We start from the raw sequence: 24,126 nt of genomic DNA, 5'->3' as shown, positions 1-24,126 counted from the left end.
GACAAAATAGAAAGGAAGTTGGGATCTAATTGCATAGGATTTTGACTGCTGGACAAGATGTTGGAATTTTATTACGATCAAGCCTGGGGTTTAGGAATATTATTTTTGGTGGTATTGTATTGTGAATAAGACAGAAGAGCTAGAAGTGCAGTCATGTAGATAAAAGATACAAAAATGAGACTCTAAATTGAGACATGAAAATGCATAGATGAGAGAAGCACTGTGGAATTGACAGGATTTGACAAAGGAATAAAGGAATTAATAATTGTAAAGGATTCAGAGATTCTGACTTTGCAGAATGATCCTGTGGAATCAGTTTCACCACTCTGGGCCCCAGTCCTACATCTATAAAAAACATTAAATTAGATGCTACTTAGTGCACTATAACTGTATGATTATATAATTTTGAGGTTTTGTGCTTGAGAAGTAGTGGAGCAGGGAGGGATATTAATGCCATTAATAAGAGAAGAAACACAGAAGAGGAGCTAACTTTGAGACTGAATTTAAGACATTTTGCAGACCATGCAGACTATTCATGATCATCATGCAGCTGACCTGCACATCTAAGATCAAGAGGAAGGTCGGGGGTGCAAATACATAGGAAAAAGAAGCTGGGGCTTGGAAGAGAGAAAGAGACATAGAATATGAAGAACAAGAGAGCCACACACTGAACTTTGGGCACAATATTTAAAGGGAGGGTTGAGAAAAGCAAGCCAATGAGAGCCTAAGATTCTACATAGGTTCAGGGAGGAAAGAAGATGGTGAATAGTGTCAAATGCTGTATAGAGGTTAAGTAGCAAGAACAGTGAGAGGCCACTGGATTAGTCATCAGTGGGCGATTTGTATTCTTTGAGAGAGCAGTCTCAACGGGTGGGAAGTAGATCTTAGGATCACTTAGGAGCAGGTAGAGGGTTGTCACTGGCAGAGAGAATTCTTGGGGCAGGAATGTGACAAGAGAGACATACGAACCTTTGTATGGAGAAAATGGAGTAGAATTGGGAAGAGTGTCAGAAGAAGGCAGTTCCTCAAAGCAGCCTGAGTAATGGGAAATAAGGCTGTTGCATGGACATTAATGGGTTCAGTGGTGGTGGGGGAGGGTGTATGCCTCCAACTTGAGGGCTGCCCTACCCCCACTGGGTGCTGTCCTACTGAATGGTTCCAAAGAGTAGTAGAAATTGTAGAAGTAGTAGTAGAATTGTAGGGCTGTAGAAACCTTTCAGATGAACGTAGGTTATGAAGAAAGAACCTTACATTGTTCAGGACAATTCACAAAAGAGAAATCAGCTTCCTTACTGATCCATAACATAACATAGCAATCAAATTTCTCTCTAGTAGTTAACAATCCCACCATAACACACTTGCTCTCTCCTGCTTCTCTTCAAGGAACGATGCTCCAGATACTTGCACTATATCCCCCCCCCCCCTTTTAGAAGTATAATGTAAAAGAACTGAAAGGAAGCAAAGGTAACTTAGAACTCCTAAATTTCACAAGTTATTCAAAACAGCACTGGTAATAGCAAGCCTATTTACGAAGCAGTAAGATATATTCTGCTTGTACTGCTTAGGCTTAGTATCCTCTGCAACATGTCCAGGACTTGGCCTCTATGTGGCTCCTGTCTGGACCTGACAAGGAACTAGATATGGTTGCTAGACAATTGTTTCCTGAATTCTGGTTAGTTTGAGATCAATGAGCAACTTGCCTTTTTCAACTGGGATAGAGTTGCTGGGTGGGTGTCAGGGGAGAGAGTTGCTATAAACTTTGTTTCCTTTTGTTTTATATTATTTTTTTTTCTAATTGTAGAACTTGTATGGTAATGAAGAATTACTACTAGAGAGAGATAGATAAGATAGGGAAACCTTGGATCCCGGATAGGATTTCTGGCAATGTCTTTTCTCTGCCTCAGTTATATACCCTATGCTACCTTAAATCAGAGGCTGGGTTGGTAGGGTGGAAACAGAAAAAAAAACACACTATTGATTTTACTTCCATTTTCTAAGCCACACTTTGGGATAAACTATTCATCTTTCCATCATCATCAACTATTTATTTTGAGCATTTACCAAAAGGCAAAAAAAAAAAAAAAAAAAGAAAGAAAGAAAGAAAGAAAGAAAGAAAGAAAGGAAAAAATCTCAGTAGCTCTCTTAGAACCTTCCCTAGGTGATGCAGAGTCAGGAACAATCACATAGTTATGGCAGCTTCCTTCTCTCAATCTTTTTATATAGGTGAAGTCAAAGTACATTGAGCATCAAGTGAAAAAATGTATAAAAAATATGCAAGTTTGCAAGGTGTATTTGAAAGAAAAAAGGCAGACCTGTTTGTTTTGCCTAGAGAACTAGGGGTAGGAAGGCAGGAAAAGAAAAAACTAAGTGGGGTTAAAACCTGATTTTGTGTATGAATCTTAGGTCTTTTTGCACTAGCTTGTAAAGAAACTGTCTTCTCCCCTACTAACTACTTCCTTGGGTCTCTGTAGACCTGCAATCAAGAAAGTATCTGTTGAAAACTCAAGTTTGACCCTGCAAAGTGCCATAATCCAAAAAGAACTCTGTAATTATCATCGTCTCTACTTTTTCTCCTCCTATTCGCTCACAGCAATATCAGGTTTTGTCCCTGCTTCTCTGATAAAACTGTCCTCGAAAGGTAAAAATTCCCCAGCTATTAAATCCAGTGGTCACTTGTTGGACCTTACCTTACTCCTGCACTCTCTCTGGCATTTGGTATTATTGGACATGCCCATCTTCTCAGCACACTCTCCCTTTGGACTCTTATGTCACTATTCTCTCTAGCCTTACTATCCATCTACTCCTCTCAGTTCCGAATGCTATTGCTATAGTTGAGTCCTCATTGTGGCATCTCACTGTGGTTTTGATTAGCATTTTCTTTTTTTAAAAAAGATTTTATTTTATTTATTTGAGAGAGAGAGAGTGAGAGAGAGAGCACAAGAGGGGGTAGGGTCAGAGGGAGAAGCAGACTCCCCGCCGAGCAGGGAGCCCAATGTGGGACTCGATCCCAGGACCTCGGGATCATGACCTGAGCCGAAGGCCATTGCTTAACCAACTGAGCCACTCAGGCACCCTGATTAGCATTTTCTTAATGGTCAGTGATGTTTAATAGATTTTCATGTATTTGGTGGTCATTTTTATATAATTTCTGGAGTAACATTTATCCAATTCCACAGTTACATATTCAAGAGAAATGAAAGCATATGTCCAAACAGAAAACCTGTACCCAAATGTTTATTGCCCATTTAAAAAACTGAGTTGTCATTTTGCTGATGAGAAGTAAAAGTTGTTTTTACATTCTGAATACTAAACCTTATTGGATATATGATTTGCAAAAATTTTCTGTTTTGTGGATTGTCTTTTCAGTTTCTTGATGATGTCCTCTGAAGCATAAAAGTGCTTAATATTGATGATGCCCAGTTTATCTGTTTGTTCTTTTCTTGTACTTTTGGTGGCATATTTAAGAAATCATTTGCCTAATCCAAGGTCACAAAGATTTATGCCTGTTTTCTTCTAAGAGATTTAAAACTTTAGCTATTATATTTAGGTCTTTGACCCATTTTATATTAATTTTTGTGTATGGTATGAGGTAGGTATCCAAATTCTTTTTTTTTTTTTTTTTTTTGTGCATGTGGCTCTGCAGTCTTCCCCGTCATCTGTTGAAGAGATTATTTTTTCCCCTCTCAACTGAGATGCCTTGGCATCTTTGCCAAAAATCAATTGACCATATGAATGTGAGGATTTATTTCTGAACTCTGTGATATTCCATTGATCTATATGTCTGTCCTCATGCCAGTACCATACTGTCTTCATTACTGTAGCTTTGTAATAAATATTGAAATTGGGAAGTGTGAGTCCTCCAAATTTGTTCTTTTTGTTTAAAAATGTTCATTTCTGTATTAATTTTCAGATCATTTTCTTAATTTCTGCAAAGAAATCAGCTGGGATTTTGTATTGAACCTGTAGATGAATTTGGAGTATTGCTGTCTTAACATTAAGGTTTCCAATCCATGAATATGATACATATTTTCATTTATTGCGGTTTTCTTTAATTTCTTTCCACAATTATTTGTAGTTTTCAGAGTATGAGCTTTGCAGTTTTGTCAAATTTATTCCTAAGTTCTCTATTCTTTTTCATGCTATTCTAAATGGAACCTTTGATTTCGTTTTTTTGTTTGTTCACTGTGACTGTAAAGAAATATAGTTGATTTTTGTATATCGACCTTTTATTCTGCAGCCTTGCTGAACTCATTTCTTAGTTCTAATAGTTTTTTTGTGGATACCTTAGGGTTTTCTATACATAAAATTATGTCTTTAATTAATACAGATAGTTTTACTTCTTCCTTACCAATCTTGATATCTTTTATTTCTTATTTTTATCTAATTGCCTTGGCTAAGCCCTCCTGTACAATGTTGAAATGCATGAATAGAAATGGTGAGAGTGTCTTGTTCCTGACCTTGGGGGGAAAGCATTCAGGTTTTCACCATTAAATACACTAGGTGTGGATTTTTTTTTTTTTAAGTATAGTTGACACACAGTGTTACATTAGTTTCAGGTGTACAACTAAGTGATTTGACAGGTTTATATATTATGCTATGTCCACCACAAGTGTAGGTAGAGGTGTGAATTTTGTGAGTGTTTATCAGAAACACTCTAATTTGTTGAGTGTTTTATCAGAAAGGGGTGTTGAATTCTGTCAAATGTCTTTCTTGTATCAATTGAGATGATTGTGTGGTCTCTTTTATTCTACTGATGTGGGAAGTTACATTGATTAATGTTCAGATATTATACCAACCTTGCATTCCTGGGTTAAATGTAAATAAATATTTCTTAGATTGAATTCATAATGAGTAAATTATTTGAGGATTGGGTAAAAATTAATTCAATAAATGGCCAGAGAAACAAGACTGGAAAATAATTTCCATATTAAGATAATAACTAGTTAGGAATCATGGAAACTTTGGAAGTACAATTGTTATTGTGAAAAGATTAAAAGAAGATTGTAAGAATATAAATTAATGCGCTTTACCATTCTTTGAATCCTCTACTTTTCCTTTAAAGTCTGGAATTAGATCTTCATAATATTCTGGATTTAACAAAATTTAACAACCTGTCTCAAATATCCCTACTCTATAAAAATTACTGTAATGCTTTCGTCATAGATTTGCTCCATCTTTTCTACTTTTATCTCCCTCCCTCCCTCTCTTTATCTCACTCTCATACACATATCCTTTCCAAGTGTTGTCCTAAATAAGAGTATCATTGATATCTATCCTTCCTGGATATTTTTAAGTACTTACACGAAAATGGTATCAATTGGGAGTATAGTGATATTTCTGATCTTCTAATCAGCTTCCACCCTTACTGCTGTTAAAAAGACCCTCATAGACAACCACAAGGACAGAAAAACTTACTTTTAATTATGACCCCAAGAATGATCAATATCTCAATTAACAGGGACAAGGGCTTCATCTTCTCCTAAGCAGCTCCTCCTCACTATAACACAGGCAGAACTAAGTGGCTGACCCACAAGCTTCCTCTTTTCAGGTCTGTTGGTGGTGGGGGGGGGGGTGTCAAGATTTGGTTGCTAAGCAACCATTTCCTCACTCTTGGGCCAATGAGCTGCCAGGAAATTCCTTTCAACTGGAATGAAGGCAGTTCCTGAAGAAATCAGACTATGGGGAGGGAGCCAAATCTAGTCTGCTACTCTGGTAGGAGATAAGGGGTAGGTTTGAGATAGGTAAGAGGCAACTCTTACCTTTCTTAGGAAAGGAAGAAACCAGAAGTCCAATTTGTACATGTCCACAATAATGTGCAAATAATATTTAGAGTTGCTAGAAGTTCTTATTCTTATTTTACCTTCAGCAGTGCAAGCTGCACTTAAATGAAAACACAATTAAGTATATGAGCCGACCTGACAGCATCCTGTACTCTAACATCTAAAGGCTATGGTGGACAAGAAACATATAGACCAAGTCTGCTTTGGTCCCCATCTGGGTGAAAATGTTTATCTTCTGTTTGAGTAAGAAACTGTTGACGTTTTACTGGGACAAAGGCAAAAAGTCCCAGTGATGAATGACTTTTTTTTTTTTTTTTTGGTCAATGACTTTTTAAAAAAGGTATTTCATTACACTTTCATTAAAAGGTATTTAAAAACACCTTCGCTATCTTTAACAATATGGGCATTTCATAAGTGGGTACCCTCAAGGTTAGGGCCAGAAATGAAAATTAATATTTAGGTAAAAGCATGGAAATATTAAGACTATCTAAGGAATGGAGCTAGCTGAGAAAATGATGCTGAATATATGTTAAGCTTTTAGTTTTACAGGTAATTACTTCAGAAAGAAACATATTTATTGCTTTGAATTTCCAGGTTTACTCCCTTTATTAAGTAGTTTCCCAATGCTTTAATCTTTGTTTTCTTCTTATAGGGACACTTGTGATTACGTTTAGGGCCAACCATGATAATACAGGATAATCTTCCCATCTCAAGATCCTCAGTCATATCTGCAAAGTCCCTTCTGCCAAATGAGGTAACATTCATAGGTTCCAGAGATTAGCTCCTGGAAATCTTTGGGACCATTATTCAGAATAGTCCTTAGTACATTTTCCTTTCATCAAGGGAGTTCAAATGGGATTTTCCTAACTTCTGTACTTTTAAAAAAATACCTAAATTGATTTAAACTCTTAAATATCATCTGTTAAGCCTTCTCCAAATAATCTTTTTTTTTTTTCATTCCCCATTTGGATCTAGATTTATTAGCATCTTTCAGGAGATGATTTTTCTTCCTACTTTTACTGAAACTGAGCTCACCAGACTTGTCTTCCCTCTACTTTCTTTTTATTTAAAAATTTTTTGAATCTCCATTCATCACAAAAGATGAAATGCCCTTTCTATATTCTACTTTTGATTCTATCTACATTTACTTTATCTTTTTCTGGTATTTCTGTCTAACATTTGTCCTTCTTTTCTCTCTCTCTCTCTTTTTTTTTTTGTTTCAATCTTTTGTCACCAGCCTTCTTAATTTAAACACTTTTCATTTCATGTCTCAGAAAAATTTTACCTTGGCTTTGGTATCCTTTCAACTTCTATCTCCTCTAATTATTCTTTAGCCTCTAAACATGTCAAAAAATATTTCACAATCACTACTTCTTGTTTCTCTCACTTCTTCAATTGTTTTTATTTTCACTGATTCACATAGACTATAAATCCAATGGTCTTTTCTCAGTTCTCATCCTACTTGATCTCTGTGAGATATCTGACATTTCTGACCACAAACATCTTGAGAATATATTATTGGTTTCTCTGGAAACTGAATTGCAATTATTTTTCTAATTTCTTGAACACAATTTCTCACTCATTCCATCACTCCCTCATTCATTAATTTTTGAATAGCTACTGTATGCTAAGGATGAATGGTCACTCTCCTTCAGGCATTTGTTAATTTCATTTGTTATTTCCTTTCTTAGCTTCACATTAACACTATGGCCTCTCCAATGTAACCCCTTTTGGTCTCATGTGCTCTTCCTTAGTTTTATCAACATCTCTGTATGAATAATGCTCATTTAAAGTTTTTCTCATTCAATAATTTTTATTGAGAACCTATTATGTGTCAGGCATTGTGCCATTCTCTGTGGGTAGTGAGCAAAAAGATATATTTCCTGTCCTCAGAGAGTTTTTAAGTCCAGACTGAAAGATAAATATTAATAAAAGAATCACTAAAATAAATGTATAATTACAAAGTGTAAAACATGCTTCATAGGAAAATAAATTAGCAATGAGGGCATATAAAAGAAAACTGTGGGTAGAGGTCAGGTGGGGTCAGAGTTAGGGAAGGCTTTGCCAGGGAATGATTTTTAGCCTAAACTCTGAAGAGTAAGAATGGGTCCACTAAGCAAATCATGTCTCAGGTATAGTGGCAAACATGTGAAAAGACCACATGGTATGAATAAGATGTGTTCAAGGAAGTGAAAATCTCTATGGTTGGTATGATTGGAACCAGAGATTGAGTGGTGGGGGTGGAGCAGAATTGGTAGGTGATGGGCACTCCATTCTTAATGATTTAGTTTTTATAAGACTGTAGTAGTCAGCTTGCGCTGCCATAATAAATGCCATAGATTGGATGGTTTAAACAGAAGAATTTTTTAAAAGATTTTATTTATTTATTTGGCAAAGAGAAAGAGAGAGAGAGAGAGAGCACAAGCAGGGGGGAGCGTCAGGGAGAGAGGGAGGGAGAAGAAGGCTTTCCCCTGAGCAGGGAGCCCGATGCGAGGCTCTGTCCCAGGACCCTGGGATAATGACCTGAGCTGAAGGCAGACGCTTAACGACTGAGCCACCCAGGCACCCCAACTGAATTTTTTTCTCACAGTTCTGGGGGCTAGAAGTCTATGATCAGGATGCTGATATTGTCAGTCTGGTTATGGCAAAGGCTCTCTTCCTATCTTGCAGATGGCCACTTTCTCACTGTGCCTTCACATGGCAGGTATGAGGGGTAGGTGTAGGAGGGGGAAAATAATTGCAATTCAGTTTCCAGAGAAACCAATAATAATAATATATATGTATATATATATACATATATATATATACACACACAAACACACCTTCCTTTTCTTATAAGGCCACAGTCCTACTGGATTAGGGTCCCATGCTTGTGACCTCATTTAAACTTAAGTACCTCCTAAAGACCCTATCTCCAGATATAATCACACAGCCAGCTAAGGTTTCAATATATGAATTTTGGGGGAATACAATTCAGTTCAGAGCAAAGAACACCAAAAAGTCATTGAACAATTTACACCAGTGAGATGACATGATCACATTTGACGAGGTAACTCCAGATGCAGGGCAGAGAATGGACATATGAGGGGCAAAAGAAGACATGGGGGCAAGTTAAGAAGCTTTTTGTAATAGTCCAGTTAAATTCTTACTGAGTAGTGCCATTGGAAAGAAGAGCAATTCGAGAGTGATACAGGAGATAAAATTGAGACGATATAGCAATTCATTTGAAATGAGAATGAAGTTGTAAGAGGTATCAGGGATGGTGTTTAGGGTTCCTAACTGTTCAACTGAAAGGGTGATGTAGCCATTCAAAGAGATAGGGGACCCTGGAAGAAATCTAAGTATGGAGGAAAGTTCATGAGTTCAGTGTGGTACATGGTAAATTTTAGGTACTTTTGAGAAATTAAATATTGATATTTAGTACTCTTGTATCATAATGGTATTTTGTCGGAATAATTAATACTTAATGTTGAAACACCCTCTAAATACCAATGCTTTAACATAATAAAGTTTTTTGTTTATATCACAGCCTGATGTGGTACTCCTTGGATCCCTGAAATACTCCTTCAAGCAATGATTCAGGGAGCCAAGCTCCTTCCTTCTTGAGATGCTGTCTGAGATCACCATGGAAAGAAAAGAGAGAATATGAATGAGTGTACAGAGGATTTAATGGTTAGGCTTGGAAGTGGCATATATCACCCTTGCCTTATAACCCACCCAGGATGCAGTCACATGTCCTATCAAACTTCAAGGGATGCTGGGAAATATAGTCTTCCTACAGGTCAAGAGAGAGAAAATTGTGTTAATGAACATCTCTGTCACATTTCCTAGGTGCTAGTCACTTTACGTGTTTATTTCATCCTCACACCAAAGTAGATACTATATTATTATATCCACATAATAATTAAAAAAGCAAGATGTAGAGACTGAGTAACTTGCCAAGAGTCACATAGCAATAAGGGTGAACTTAGGATTTGAATCCAGATGGTCGAGTTTCAGGTGCCTTTTAACCAGTACATAACACTGCCTCTTAAAGTTGATATTGAATGGTAGCATGTATAGGTTGAAAATTCAAGAAGAAATTTTTGCTGAAGATAATTTTTGGGAGTCATTGGTATAACTTAGGGTTTCCCAACTTTAGCAGTGCTGAAATTTTGGCAGATGATTCTTTGTTGTGGGGGTTGTTCCATGTACTTTAGGATGCTTAACAGCATCTTTGACCTCTGCCCACTAGATGCCAGTGGCACTCTTTCCAGTTGGGACAACCAAAAATGTCTCCAGACACTGCCAGTGTCCCCTGTGGAGAACTGCCCCTGGTTGAGAATCACTGTTATACCTGAACCATGAGTATGGATGAAATTATTCAAAGAAAAGGTATAAAGTGAAAAGAGACAAAGGGCTAAGACTAAGTCTTAATGAACTCCAAAATGTAATGGCTGAAAAGAAAGACGGGCCAGTAAAGGAAATTAAAGGAATGGCCACACAGGTGGAATCTCAAAAGGGTGAGAAAAATTGAAGGAAAAGAATGCTGCAAGGAGGAATGAGAGGTTGAGTGTTAAATGCTACTGAGAGATCTTGTAAGAGAAAGACTGAAAAATGTCCATTAAATAGCACATGAATGTCACTGTTCACCTTAATAAGAGCTGTTTCAGTTGGTTAATAAGATAGAACCCAGAAGAAAGTGGACTGAAAAGCAGAAAGTGGGATGTAAGGAAATTGACACAGCAGGTATTGACAACCATTTGAAAAGGAAGGAGAAGCAGTAGTTGGAGGGTGTTGTGGAATCACAGGAGGAATTTTTTTTTTTTTTTTAACATGGAAGAGACTTGAGAGTTTCAAAGTTGATGTATGGTTCCAGTTCCTTGAGTTCCCATGAAACAAAGAATAATCAGTAGCATAGTGTAAGGTTCCTAAGAAAGCATAGGTGGACTCTAGGCTGGGGCGGAAACAGCCTCTCTCGTAACAAAAGAGATAGTGCCCAGGCTGATGCAATTTCCTGCAGACACTTTACATGTAGTATTTCTAAATAAGAACTCAGTATATTTCTCATAAAATCTGCAACTGCTCCTGGATTGCCTAATATTATTAATAATACTGCTATTCTCTTCCTAAACTATTCCATGAAACTCTTATCTTCTCTCTTCCTCATCCTGTTCCCAAAATCTATTCCATTACCAATTTTTATCGATTCTACTTTTGTAATGTGTCTTGAATCAGAGCCCTCCTTTTACTTCCATTGCCAAAAAATAAGTGCATATTTTTATTACTAGCCCAAGTGTCACTTCCTTCTTGAAACGTTCCTTATTTCTCCCAGCAAAATTCACAATATTAAAAGAAAAACAGAAGCAGAGACAATGTTAAAATAAAAATTATTAACTTACTATGTCATGAATCATACTCATGAGTGTCCTGTTACTCAAAACATTTTCTTTCTTTTTTTTTTTTTTTTACGATCCTTAATAGGACCTTCCTTTTTTTCTTTTTTTCTTATTAAAAAAATGTGTTGCAAATATTAGCTCTTACACACCTGGCTTAAGTACTGCACAGAAAACATGGCAACCCCAATGGTCAAATAAATGTGGATTCACTACCTCCACCAATCAGCCTTGTAGATGGTCTGATATTTAGAAATGCAATACATTTGGGGGAGGGAGTTGTCAAACTTCCTCTAAATTCTAGGTCACCCTACTCTTGTGGTGGACTGGATATTCAGAACACCAACAGATTAGTATTACCCAGAATCAAGCCAGCCCTTTAGTTGAAGCAACTGGAGGAACAAAAGGGTAAGATGACTTGGCTCTGGTTGACACCCACTAGAATTTGCTTTGATGTAAGATTTTTGTTTCCAATATAACATTTTGGTTGCCCACTACTAAGTTCCTAAAACCCTGGTTTGGCACAGTTCGTCTTTGCTCTTTCCAAACTTCACCACACTCCAGTGAAAACTGTAATTTTTACTACAAGGTTGAGGAGCTGATTGCGTATGGTCCGGAATTATTTCCCAATCCTCTCTCTTCTTCGGGTTATATTTACTCACCAAGAAGAAAGCTTCAGATTATCTGGAAAATCCATCCAGACGGGTCAGTTAGAGCAAACATGGACAGTTCGCGTTGATTCATTTCTCCTCCCACTTTCACATCCTCCAGCTGCAGAGGCAGCTTTCGCCCGCTGGTTCGCCAGGCACCTCGCACACCTGGCCCTATAGGCCACGCCCTCAGTTTCTCATCGCGCTGCGAAGCCGGGGCGAGCGCCAGCAGCCTCACGCTCCTCCCAGTCGTCCGCTCCACGCCCCGCCCCCCTAACGCGAGGCCATCTCCAGCCCCCTCGCGCCCTGGCCCCGCCCCTCCAGCTCCCCAACGTCCTCGGCGTCTGGCCCGAGCCTGCGCCTGCGCGTGCGCCCTGAGGCCGAAGTAGGGGCGCGCGGTGACTGGAACTCGGAGAGCGGCGGGCGGTGCAGCCAATGGGAGGCGTCGCTGGCTAGCGGCTGGGAGGCGGGGCCTGCGCGGGTGTTAGGTTAGCGCGAGGCGTGACCTAGTTGACAGGCTCTGAGGTGCTGCTGTGGCGGCGGCCGCGGGGCTGAGGCTGTTGGGAGCCGAAGCCTAGCGCGGGCTGAGGGAAGAGGGCAGCGTTTGGCGAGTGGCGCGGGACCCGGAGCCTCTTGCACTTTTTTCCTCCCGAGTGCCCCCTCCCACCCCTCCCACTCCACACACACCCTGTTTGCCCGTGAGCCTGGGGAACTTGCAGCTTAAAGCCAGCCACCCCCACGGCAACATGTACCCCAGCAACAAGAAGAAAAAGGTGTGGAGAGAGGAGAAAGGTAACTGGCCCGTCGAGTCCTGGGGGTGCGGGGGGTGGGGGACGGGTGGGGGCGGGGGTCAGGGCTGTGTGTGCCGCGGTGCCCTCCGCCCGAGCTCCCGCCTCGCGCCCGCCCGGCCGGTGCCGCCTCCCTCGCGAGTCCGCGTGTACACACGCGCACACGCGCGCGCACACCAGCATGCACGCGCCGCCCCCGGGCACCTGCAGCTCGCGCACGTGTGGGCGCACGCCCCTCTGCTGCCTGCCGCGCCCGGTCACCTTCTCCGATGCGGGGCTGCCTTCGCCTGGCTGGTGGCGTGGACCCCGCGCGGCAGTCCTCGGGAGCGGCACAACTTGTTCATGTCCCCCACCCTCTCCTGGGACCGCAGCTGAGACTTTCGGACTCCCGGCCAGGTTGTCCCAGGGACACTTGCCCGCCGGCGAGCGCACAGGCTGCAGCTGCTGCTGCGCCTCCGCGCCCAGCTGACCCTCATCTATTCACTCCTCGCCTCTGTCCCCAACCCCCCAGCTGGCAGAGTGTCTGCACCTTCGGGCGTTTACCCCTTCTCTAGGCCCCTTCTTGCGCCGCAGTGTGACTTTTGAAACCTGGAACTCTAGGGGAAACTGAAAACGGGCGTGTTGTCCGTGAGGATAAGTGCTTTCAGAGAAGTCTGAATGGGCTTTTCTCTGCAGTGTGTTTTTGTGTATTTCATCGCCATTTGTAATCAGAAGTTGCTCAGTGTAAGATTGTGAAACATATCACTCTCGATGAATGAACTTACCCCTGAATTTTGTGCATATTAAAGCTTATCCAGATCGGCTAGATTGACAAGTGGCACTGATTCCTGTAAGACATAGAAGTGTGCCATCCAATCCTCTTTTCTTTCTCCCTCTCCTCTTTTTCTCTGGCATTATAGTTAGATAATATTCCGAGATAAAACTTTAGCCTGGCGTTTTTTCTTTCATTCTTTTCACACTTTTTTTTTCCTTTAGCTTTTTACAGAAATGTAGCAAAAAGTACTTGGCGTTGCTACTGCTATCATAGACTAAACCTGCGTATCCAGAGTGAGGTCGGGTGAGAGTAGTGCAGACCTCTCCTTAGTGTATCCCATCTTCTTCATATTAGAAGGATAATGGGGTGACTAGGTTGAGAGTTGATTTCCTTGGTAATAGCTCTTTAAAACCTGTAGATTGTTTTTGCAAGTCCTGGCCTTTATAAACACTAAGGATTTTTTTCAAATTAGTGGGAAGATGTAACATAATTGAACAATCCAATTAAAATGGCTTTGAAAATTTTGAGAGATTAGGTTGTATGTCATTTAATTATGTCTTAATGATTATGGGCTTATATAGAACTAAAAATTCTGTTGAGGATAATAGCCTGGTATATATAAAGTAGTGTAAGATAATCTTTGTTTTTGCAGTGGCAATTACTTTAGTTTCAACACACTTTCAACAACGATTTACCTTGTAAGCATTGAAAGATCATCTATGCCCATTTTTGTTGATGGTCTTGGAATGTTAGTTTTGTATTGATAAGGGAAAATAATGGAAATCATGGAGATTGTTTGCAATACATGATTCACTGATGAAATTATGGTGATTACTTAAGAAGTAGTTTTCTGTCATAATAATGTTCCTAAAGTAACAATGTTATAATGGTTCCTTCATTTAACATCTACACATTTGGACTGTGGCAAGCAGGCGTTTTAGAATCTTTAACGTCTTGAGGTTGTTTTTTTTTTTTTTTGCTTCTAACAATAGGGGAAAATGTAACCAAATTAATATTTTCTAAATAAAGAAGCAAATGCACAATTAAAGAGTGTATTTAACAAATTAAATTTGTCTTGTCTAAAACTAACCTATTTTTGCATGAAGTTTAATGTTAAAGAAAAACTGTGATTTGAAGACTTTAGTGTATGTCTCAGTGTATCAGGATGTCTATTTTTAAATATTTAATATTTAAAAGTATGTATTGTACCATCAAGAAGGAACTAAGGATTTCTAGTACGGTAGTTAGTATTAAAGAAGCTGATGGGATGCATGACCTTTTTTCTTTCATTGCGCTGGTGAGGATGGTATTGTATTTTTGCGGCTGTTATTTAAATCTAAAGGAAGGCTTATCCACCTCATTGAAATGTCAGGGCATTCTGTAAACACACTTTAGCTCAGTATGCCATCTAATAGTAGGACTGTCTACTTATATGCTTGGTTCATAGAGCAGATTCATTGTAAAGGGGAAGCATTCTTTCAGGAAAAATTTTGTGTAATGCCAAAGAAACTGTATGATGTTTGTGGTCCTTAGCATGTTTCATTGTTTAAACAAATAACTGAGGACTTCTTAAGTCCACATATGTTAAACGTTATTGATGTATTATTTTGAGTCCTAATTGAAAACCACTTAATGTGTATTATAATTTTAAGTACTGGAACATAAATTATCTCTTTGTTTTATCTTATTTTCTTATTATTGATCTTGTTTCTTTTCTAAGAGTCCATACTTAAATGTTTAAATAAATGGAATGACCGAGGCCAGGTTGCATTTCTATATTACCTTCTGACATTTAGTAAAACTACAAGTTGCTTCATAATCTCTCTCAACCTGATCACTGATATTGCAATATTTCTATATTAGTGATCTGGACTCTTTTAGTAGTGGTTTGATAAGTGCTAGTCATGCCTTTCCTCCTTTGTGTGAGTATTCCAAATTTACCATTTCCTTCAAGCTTCCTATTCCAGGACCCCCTCCTCCTATATTAAACACATGATATTTCCTTTTAATTCATTTAGCAAATACATGTCATATAACAGGAACAGCCCTAACATCTGCCTCTGTCCATTTCTTTACATGTCCTTTCAGCTCTGTTCCTGTCTTAAAGGAAGCACTTTTCTTATGCTCTTTGTCTCATCTCCTGTATTCCTTGAAATCTTGTGCTATCATTTATTCCCTTTTGGGGATATTTAGTTTGTCATTGTCTTTAGGTTCCCCTCCTCAGCCTGTAATGATACTCGAGTCTCTACCCTAAAATACCCTTCTTTACAAAGAGCTTCATCTTGGGAGTTGCTGTTCTGACTTCTTTTTCTCAGTTCCCTTGTAGTCTCCTGGATCTCAACTATACTCTAGTGAAACTAATGTTCCTAAATTCACTCAGTAATAACAGTGATGGTACTAATGTAAAAAGAGTTACTATTTGAGTCCTGTTTGTGTGCCCAGCACTATGCTAAGTACAGTAGTCTTCCCTTATTTATGGGGATACGTTCCAGGGCCCCCAGTGGCTGCTTAAGACTGCATATAGTACTGAATACTGTATATACTATATTTTTTTTCCTGTATATACATACCTATGATAGTTTAATTTATAAATTAGGCACAGTAACCTATTAACAGTAAGTGAATGTGGCATTTCAGAATATTTTATTATACTGTACTCATCCTTTTTGTGACGATGTGAGATGATAAAATGCCTGTGTGATGAGGTGAATGACATGACATAGGCTACTGCTGACTTTCTGACCGTATGTCAGAGGATCATCTTCTTCCCGACTGCAGTTGACTATGGGTAAATGCAACTATGGAAAGTAAAACTGCAGATAAGGGGGGACTACTGTACCTTACATGGGTTATCTCATTTAATTTTCACAACAACTCTATGAGGTAGTATACTGTAGGGTCAGGAGCTTTGAATATTTGTCTGGTTTGAATCTTGTACTGTTTACTAGCTGTGGAATGTTAGGTAAGTTATTCAACCTCTCTGGCTTAATTGCCTCATCTATAAATTGTGTGTAATACCTACCTCAAAAAGAAACTGAGACATAAAGAGATTAAAGATCACATAGATTTGCATGGTTTAGGATTAGAATCCAGACAGCTCTGTTAACAATTTTGCTCTCTTTTCAGTGCTGTTGGTGATCCAGTTGATAAAACCAGTGGGTTATTAAATTTTATTCTTCCTGATCTTCCTGTAGCAATTGACAGTATTTCCCATCTTCTACTTATTTTATTTTTAAATTTAAATTCAATTAACTAACATGTAGTATATTATTAGTTTCAGAGGTAGAGTTCATAATTTCTTATTATATAAGTCATATAATACCCGGTGCTCTTTACATCATGTGCCCTCCTTAATGTCCATCACCCAGTTACTCCATCCCCCCACTCTTCTTATTAAAACTTTTCTTTGCTGGTTTCTACATCATTGGCACTTTGATTCACCTTATACCTCCAGTGACATAAGTTTTATTTCATTTTTCCCTTCTTTGTGTCCACCCCGTAATTGTTTTTTTTGAGGTTCGATCACATCCCTTACCTTTTCCTATGAACTTCCTTTAGGACCAGAAATTTTATTCATAATTTCCAAAAGCTCTAGGCTAGCTAGATCTCTTTCTTGAATTCCAGATTCTTCGATTTCAACTTAAATACCCTTTAGGCATCTTACATTCTGTACGGTGTTGACCCTTGAGTATTGTAGTGGTGTGATTTGATTATATATATCACATCTGATTAAAATACCTTGTTATTATTACTTCCTAACGTGGCTGAAGAAAAGACAGTTCTAGCAGCAGGGGAAAATGTTGGCTTCCTGTTTCCTTTTCACTTGTACTTTAATACCTTCTGCAGTTTATTTCTGGAAAGAATATTTTAAAGTGATTATTTTATGAGGGTTAGACACCTAAAACTAGTTACTAGCCTTAAATCCATTCACTTTGCAGTGTGCTAAAAGACAGTTGGAGAGAGTACAACTGTCAATCTCTTTACATTGTGGAGACCTTTGGTAAAGAATATGATACATGACAGCTGACATACAGAAAACACCTCATTTGAGGAGCTTTTCTGGTGAAGGTAGTATGCTGTAGTGACTAATAGTATAGGCTATAGTTTTTGACTACTGGAGCTATCTGACTGGATTTTAATGGAAAGCTTGCTTTGGACAGCTACTGAACTTTGATGTGCTTCATTTCCCTATCTACAAAATAAGAATAATACTACCAATTTTGCTGAGTTGTTGGAAAGATGATTTCCATGAAATTACATGTGTGAAGTACCTGGCACTTACAGAGAACTTACTGTTCTTAATTCTAAGATGCGTTTTTAAAAACATTTTTTATATTGTCATTAATTCTAGGATGCATTTTTAAAGATATTTTAATCTTACCAAGGTGTGTATTGAAAGTAGTGTTTAATTACCTCCACAAAGATATTATTAAATTGAAAGTTCACTTTATTGTTGATGGCATGTTTGAATTAAGGAAATACTGGGGTGGCTGCCTTTTTTGTGCTCTTAGCATTTGTACATACCCGTCTTAGGATTTTGTATTTTATTTATGTAGCTATTATTTTGTATATTATCCATTCCTGTTTTGTCTTATGAACTCCTCAAGGTTAAGGATCACCTTTGCACCTGCAGTGTATAAACATATTACTTGGCGCATAGTAGACTGTTAATATATGTTGATTGAAAGAGTTCATTTATTTCTTGGACTATCATAAGAGTCTTCCTCATCAGGCTCTGACACGCCCCTCCCCCCAAGTAATATGGTATTAACTTGACACTTTTTAACATTCAGTTATGGAGTCATTAGATTTTCATTTTGATGTTTCTCAAGCCCAACCAGTTCTTTGGTTTGTTTACATGATTAAGATCTAAATTATAAAATAATTCCTGAACTTAAAAGTTAAATACAAATGGAGATTCTGCTTTTATTTTGCAAGAACGTTTACTGAAGATGACCTTAGAGGAGAGACGCAAAGAATACATAAGGGACTATGTTCCCCTGAACACCATCTTATCGTGGAAGGAGGAGATGAAAGGCAAGAGCCAAAATGATGGTAAGTTTCTCAGAACATTTTTCAGGTAGATACTGTTCCCATTTATTTATGACTTCTGTGGGACAATTATTGATAGAAATTAATAACTGGCATTCAGTAAAGAGATGACATTTTTGATATTTGAAGTAATTGCTTGGTTGTCATTTAATTATTTTTAGCAATCTATTGTGTGTTATTTAAACTTAGTAAATTATATTAACATAATTCATGTTATGATATAATGGTCCGCATTTATATTATGACATTTTTAAAAACTGTTCTGCAGTTGTTCTTGGAGCAAATAGTATTAAAGATTTGGTGCTTTGGTGGTGTAGCCCTTTGAGTTTATTTTGATTAGGTTCATTTATTTCTTCAAGTTTCTTCAAGTTATTCTAAGGATTGGATACAGTTGAAAGTATATTAGGAAGAATAGAGAAAAACATTTCCCGTAGTTTTAGAGAAGAATATGTATTTTGTATGGTGTGGTATTATATCTGCATGTAAAATATTTGTATGACAAAATTTACTCTCAGAGTCTTTATGATTTAATAAGAGTCTAGATTGTTTGAGTAAAGATATGTGTTAGCATATAAGTAAAATTTTAAGTATTGAAAAGTTACCTGGAAAAAATTCTAAAAAACATGATAGATTTAATGGATGCTTATTATGCTTACCTCTGAACTAGCACTCATTGGTGTTAATGGTCTGGATGTGAAGCTTGGAAGAAATAGGATGTTTTTTAGGATACTTAACAAATGAGAAAGAAAGGTAACTTTATGAAAGGGACTTGGAAAATGCTAATTTCGCAGGTTCTGGTCTTAGACTGATGGAACTATATAGGATACTAAGGGTTCAGAACAAGAAGATTAATATGGAATTCCTGTGGACAAATCTGTGGGAAACAGCAGCTCAATTAGGCTTTGGTGTCTGGGAAGAGAACACGTTTACCAGAGTGTTTGCATTTTAGACAGAATTTTTATTTTTCTTTGCTTTGCTTGAAAACATATGTGAACTTGGGCAAGTGGGGGTAGTAGTTCTACCTCATGTTCTAATGGGGTCATTGGACAAACTGATTGGGACATACACATCTAACCTGCTTGCCCAGGGTTTTCAGTAAATGCAAGCTGTTTTAGTAATGATCTAATTAAGACCTCACTCATTGAAAGAGAGGGTAGTACTATGTAATGAAAAGAATATAGAACTAGAGAGCAAAAGGACAGAATTTGGGCCTTGATTGATCTAAGACCATAAGCCTTTTCGTGTTTGGATCTCAGTTATTTCTTCTTTTTTAATAAGACACTGGTATCAAATACTTCGGCACCAGTTTTTTTTATGGCTAGTAAATCTTTTTCCAGTACTTCAGTCATCTGATTTTCTTTCTTAGTTGCTGTTCTAACTGGTCACTCTTCTTTTAAAACAATTTTTGCCTCTCAGAAAGAGGTAGATTCCTGTTGCTGTTAAAACAATTGACAAAGCAGTAGAGATACCCAGGTTGTATTGCCCAGTGTTGGTCTGCTCACCTCTGCATAAAAGCTTGGCCTTTATGTTGGCTGCTTCTATTTGAATATACACATAACAGTGTAGGGTTGAACTGGGTTATCAGAGAACTCACAGTTGGATGTTTTCAGAGATATCACACACCAAAATATGTCCCTTAAATCAGAAAAATACATTGAATAACACCTGCCATTGTTATTCCATAACAGGATCCTATGTATTTACTCCTGTGTCCCAATATGAGCTTTATAAGTGGTTACAGCTGCTCTATGTATTTCACTTTTTTCCTTCATGCTTTTTTGAACTGAAAGTTTTCCATGGGGAGTGAGGTGTGATCAAAATTATATTTCTTTTGAACCTGTTTTATTCTTTCTATCTAATGTTACTTGCTCCCCTGTTGTGACCTAGAAATTAGTTGACTAGCCTCTTCTTTTTTTCATGAAACAGAATGGCTCATTCGACAAGTAAGATCTATTTATTTCTTTATATAACATATATCTTTCAAAAGTGCTTTTTCCAGTGTTCCCTATCCAGTGTGCAGTTACACTAAAATATTAGCAAAGAGAGTTTTAGTATTTAACAGTTTGAAAGATCCTTTAAGAATATAAATTAAAAAAATAATAAAGGACGATATATTTTATTTTGAAATGTTTAAGCCACTGCTTATAAATGTATATGTATATAAGTAGGTTTGGATTTTTATAATATCTAAATTTTTTAGGTGTCAGATTTCAAACTAAGTCTTAAAAGGAGTTTATAATTCTTTGTCCTATATTTTCTGATTTGTAGGACATGAACAGTATTTATTGGGCTTGCACAATATTCCAATTTCAAGTGTTGTGGTTTATTATTATTATTTACATTTTTATAGAGGGACATTTTGGCCTTGATATCCAGGATTACATAGAAAGTTCTCAAGCTATTGTTTTTAATTTTTTTCTTTCTTTGCTCAATTTTGCTTTACTTTAATTAAATGCTTTTTTATTATGTTGTAGTAGAAAGTTAAATAAACTAGGGAGTAGTTGAATGTGTTTGTCATAATTTTGATTTTAAGGCCTCCTAAAATAGGAAACCAAAAATTGCCAAATATAAAATCCTTGTTTGTGTAGAAAGGAGGAGGTAGGGAGATGATCACCAAAAAAACCAAACAAACAACAACCCCCCCCAACAACCTGCTTCCTTATTGTTCATGTTCATATTTGTTAACTGTTATTGGCAAATCTCTGAATCATGTGCTTCACTTAATAATTCTCTTTCATTTGTCAGTTGCTTTATTGAAGGTTATTTTAAAATGCTTGTCTCTTATTATGTCTCAACACCTGTGATAGTGCCTCATGGGTAGGTGAGCACAATTAGTATGTTAAATAAGAACACCTCAGAGGTTAACCATCTATGAAGGAGAGTTCTGTATTTTTTTTTTCAAACTTTAAAATGAGCATTTAAAAACATATATAAAAATGGGAGTAGTGTAATGAACCTTTATACACCAATCACCCTGTTAAATCATGGTTAATGATTTAACAATCAACAGTTAAAACATGGCCAATTTTATTTCATTTATACCAGTGCTTCCCACACCTTTTTACCAAATTATTTTGAAGCAATTCCTATATGTCATATCAATTTTATCTGTAAATAAATGTGTGCATATATCTCTAAAAGATAGGGACATATTTTTTGTTTTTTTTTTTTACTATAACCACAACACTCATCACTCCTCAGTTAATAATTCTTTAATTAAATATCCAATTAGTAGTAAAATTTTTACAATTGTCTCGTAAGGATTTTGTATTTTTTTAATACAGATTTGCTTGAGTTAAGATCTAAACATGGTTTGTTCACATATTGCATTTAATATATTTCTAAGTCTCTTTTAATGTATAGTTCCTTTTCTCTCTATCCTCCCTCTCGCCCCCTGTAATTTATTTGATAAAGTAGGTTATTTGTCTTACAGAAATTTTCACATTTTGGATATTGCTGATTGCATCTTTGTAGTGTCATTTAACATGTTCCTCTGTCCACAGTGTTTCTTATGAGCTGGTAGTTCCAGAGGCTTGATTAGACTTGGGTTTAATTTTTTTTTTTAAAGAATACTTTAGAGATTATTATACCTTCTTTTGCATAATATCACAAGGCACATAATGTTTGGTTACCTCTCTATTTTGATAAGACTGATCACTAGGTTCAAGTATTGCCAGCCTAATTTATCCATTGGAAAGTTCCCTATCAGCTTTTCACCTAATGATTTTCATAGCCATTGATGATCATTGCTTCGATCCATTATTTTATTAGAGGTTGCAAAATGGTCTATTCTGATTTTATCATTCCTTCTTCATTTATTATTTGGACTGCTATAAAGAACTTTCTCTTATCAACTTTTTTGTTTTCATGTAATACAACTTATACAGAAAAGTCAGAATAAATGCTAAACTCCCTTTTATTTACCAGTTTTTAAATTGAGTTGGTTTCCTGAAATCTTCCAAAAGGAATCAAAAAGTTCTTTTTTAAATTTTTTAAATTTATTTTATTTTATTTTTAAAATATTTGTTTGACAGAGACACAGCGAGAGAGGGAACCCAGGGAGTTGGGGGAGTTGAGCAGGGAGCCCAGTGTGGGCCTTGATCCCAGGACCCTGGGATCATGACCTGAGCTGAAGGCAGACACTTAACGACTGAGCCACCCAGGCACCTCATCATTTTTTTAACTTATTTTAGAGAGAGAGAGAGAGAGAGAGAGAGAGTGTGTGTGTGTGTGTGTGTGTGTGTGAATGAGCAGCAGGAGGGACAGAGGAAGGGGGAAAGAGAATCTCCAGCAGACTCCATGCTGATTGCAAAGCCTGATGCAGGGCTGGATCTCACGATCCTGAGATCATGACTTGAGCCGAAATCAAGTGTTGGATGCTCAACTGACTGAGCCATCCAGACACCCCTCATTTTAAGTTTTGACTGTCATTTTGAAACTCTGTCTCCCTGCCACATATGTATATTAAGTGGGAGTACCTCAATGGTTAACAGTCTACAAAGGTTGTGCATTTGTGTATGTGCATTTTTAAAGTAGAGCTCTCACATAAAAACATACAATTACTAAATTATAGTCTTAGGGTGTAGTAGAAAGGCAAATACAGCTATATAGATACATGGATGTATGGATGGATATGATAGAAAAAGGGCATTGTTTTCTTTGTAGGGGTGAAAGTTCTCAGGTTTAAATTGTATGTGTTCTGTTCTCCTTTGCTACTTCCAACCTAAAGTTCTTCTAAAACCCCACTCAAAGAAGCATTGTTGTTACTTTCTTTGGATGGAGCAGAGGATTGGCAAAGACTCTGCTATGCTTATGCTAATTTTGTATTACTAGTTATAGTTAGTATCAGGGAAAAGAGCTACAGCTTTAAGTTTAGATGTTTGAGGCATTACTTTTAATGTTTACATGGAATAGCAAAGGAGGAAAAATAAAATAAATTATGAAGATGAGTTAGATGAAAAATACGGAATTATTTTACTCAGGTATGACAGATTTTTTTTAAAGGGGTCATTCAGGAAGAAACTTTATATTTTATATCTTGATATATTTCATATCTTATATATATTCAAATCTGATTTATAGTCATTTGAAAACACTTAACTAGAAATGGTCTGAACTGTGAAGTCTTTTCGTGAATCTCCATTTTTTGAGGTATATAAAAATATTTTGAGATTGTTGAGGCATGTGTGTAATCTTTCTTTCATATTGAAAATAGTAGCATTGTTAGTTTAGAAGTTCAACCTTATTTGCTCTCATTTTCATTAGAACTAATTTCTTCTGTTAAATATTTCCACAAGAGGTAATGGCTGACCAGAAAAATAAAAGTTAAGTCCAGACTCCTCAATATCTCAGTCACTGAGATCTTACTTCAGTGTGGGTATTGAATTTCATTGTATTTTACCTGTGTACCAACTTGACAATTGATATTTTAAAATCATAAAAAAAGTGTGTCTTAATATTTCGATCTTGGTGCGTAGTCTAGTATTTTTACCCTTAGTAAATTTATAATAACTTTTTTGAATGCTAATATGTTTATTAATCCCTAGAAATGAGGAAATAAGAACATAACTACTTATGTTACTGAGTATTACATGGAGAGGGGTGAGGGACCATAATGGTAAAAGGAATTACAAAAAAATTTAGTGACTGTGATCACTGTGGGCACTGTCCCCGATTTTTAAACGATGTTAACTACATTATTTGATTAAATATTTGATGTTAGTTGGA

General features: G+C 37.2%; 1 protein-coding gene across 2 annotated transcripts in view; it reads left to right on the top strand.

The window, feature by feature from the left end:
- Positions 1 to 12,551: 12,551 nt before the first annotated feature.
- Positions 12,552 to 24,126, top strand: part of MACROD2 (mono-ADP ribosylhydrolase 2) — a 2,087,069-nt gene continuing 2,075,494 nt past the window's right edge. For both annotated transcript variants that reach the window (XM_088026245.1, XM_088026244.1), the window contains exons 1-2: positions 12,552 to 12,597; positions 18,286 to 18,402. In XM_088026245.1, the coding sequence (XP_087882371.1) occupies positions 12,552 to 12,597; positions 18,286 to 18,402 (163 nt within the window). The remainder of the gene's footprint in view (positions 12,598 to 18,285; positions 18,403 to 24,126) is intronic.

The sequence above is a fragment of the Eumetopias jubatus genome, unplaced genomic scaffold, assembly GCF_037043125.1.
Source record: "Eumetopias jubatus isolate StellerSeaLion01/CBP00866 unplaced genomic scaffold, mEumJub1_p1.0 scaffold_9, whole genome shotgun sequence".
NCBI classification, from domain to species: domain Eukaryota; kingdom Metazoa; phylum Chordata; class Mammalia; order Carnivora; family Otariidae; genus Eumetopias; species Eumetopias jubatus.
The sequence above is the reverse complement of the archived record's forward strand: the minus strand, read 5'-3'. Positions and strand labels throughout refer to the sequence as shown.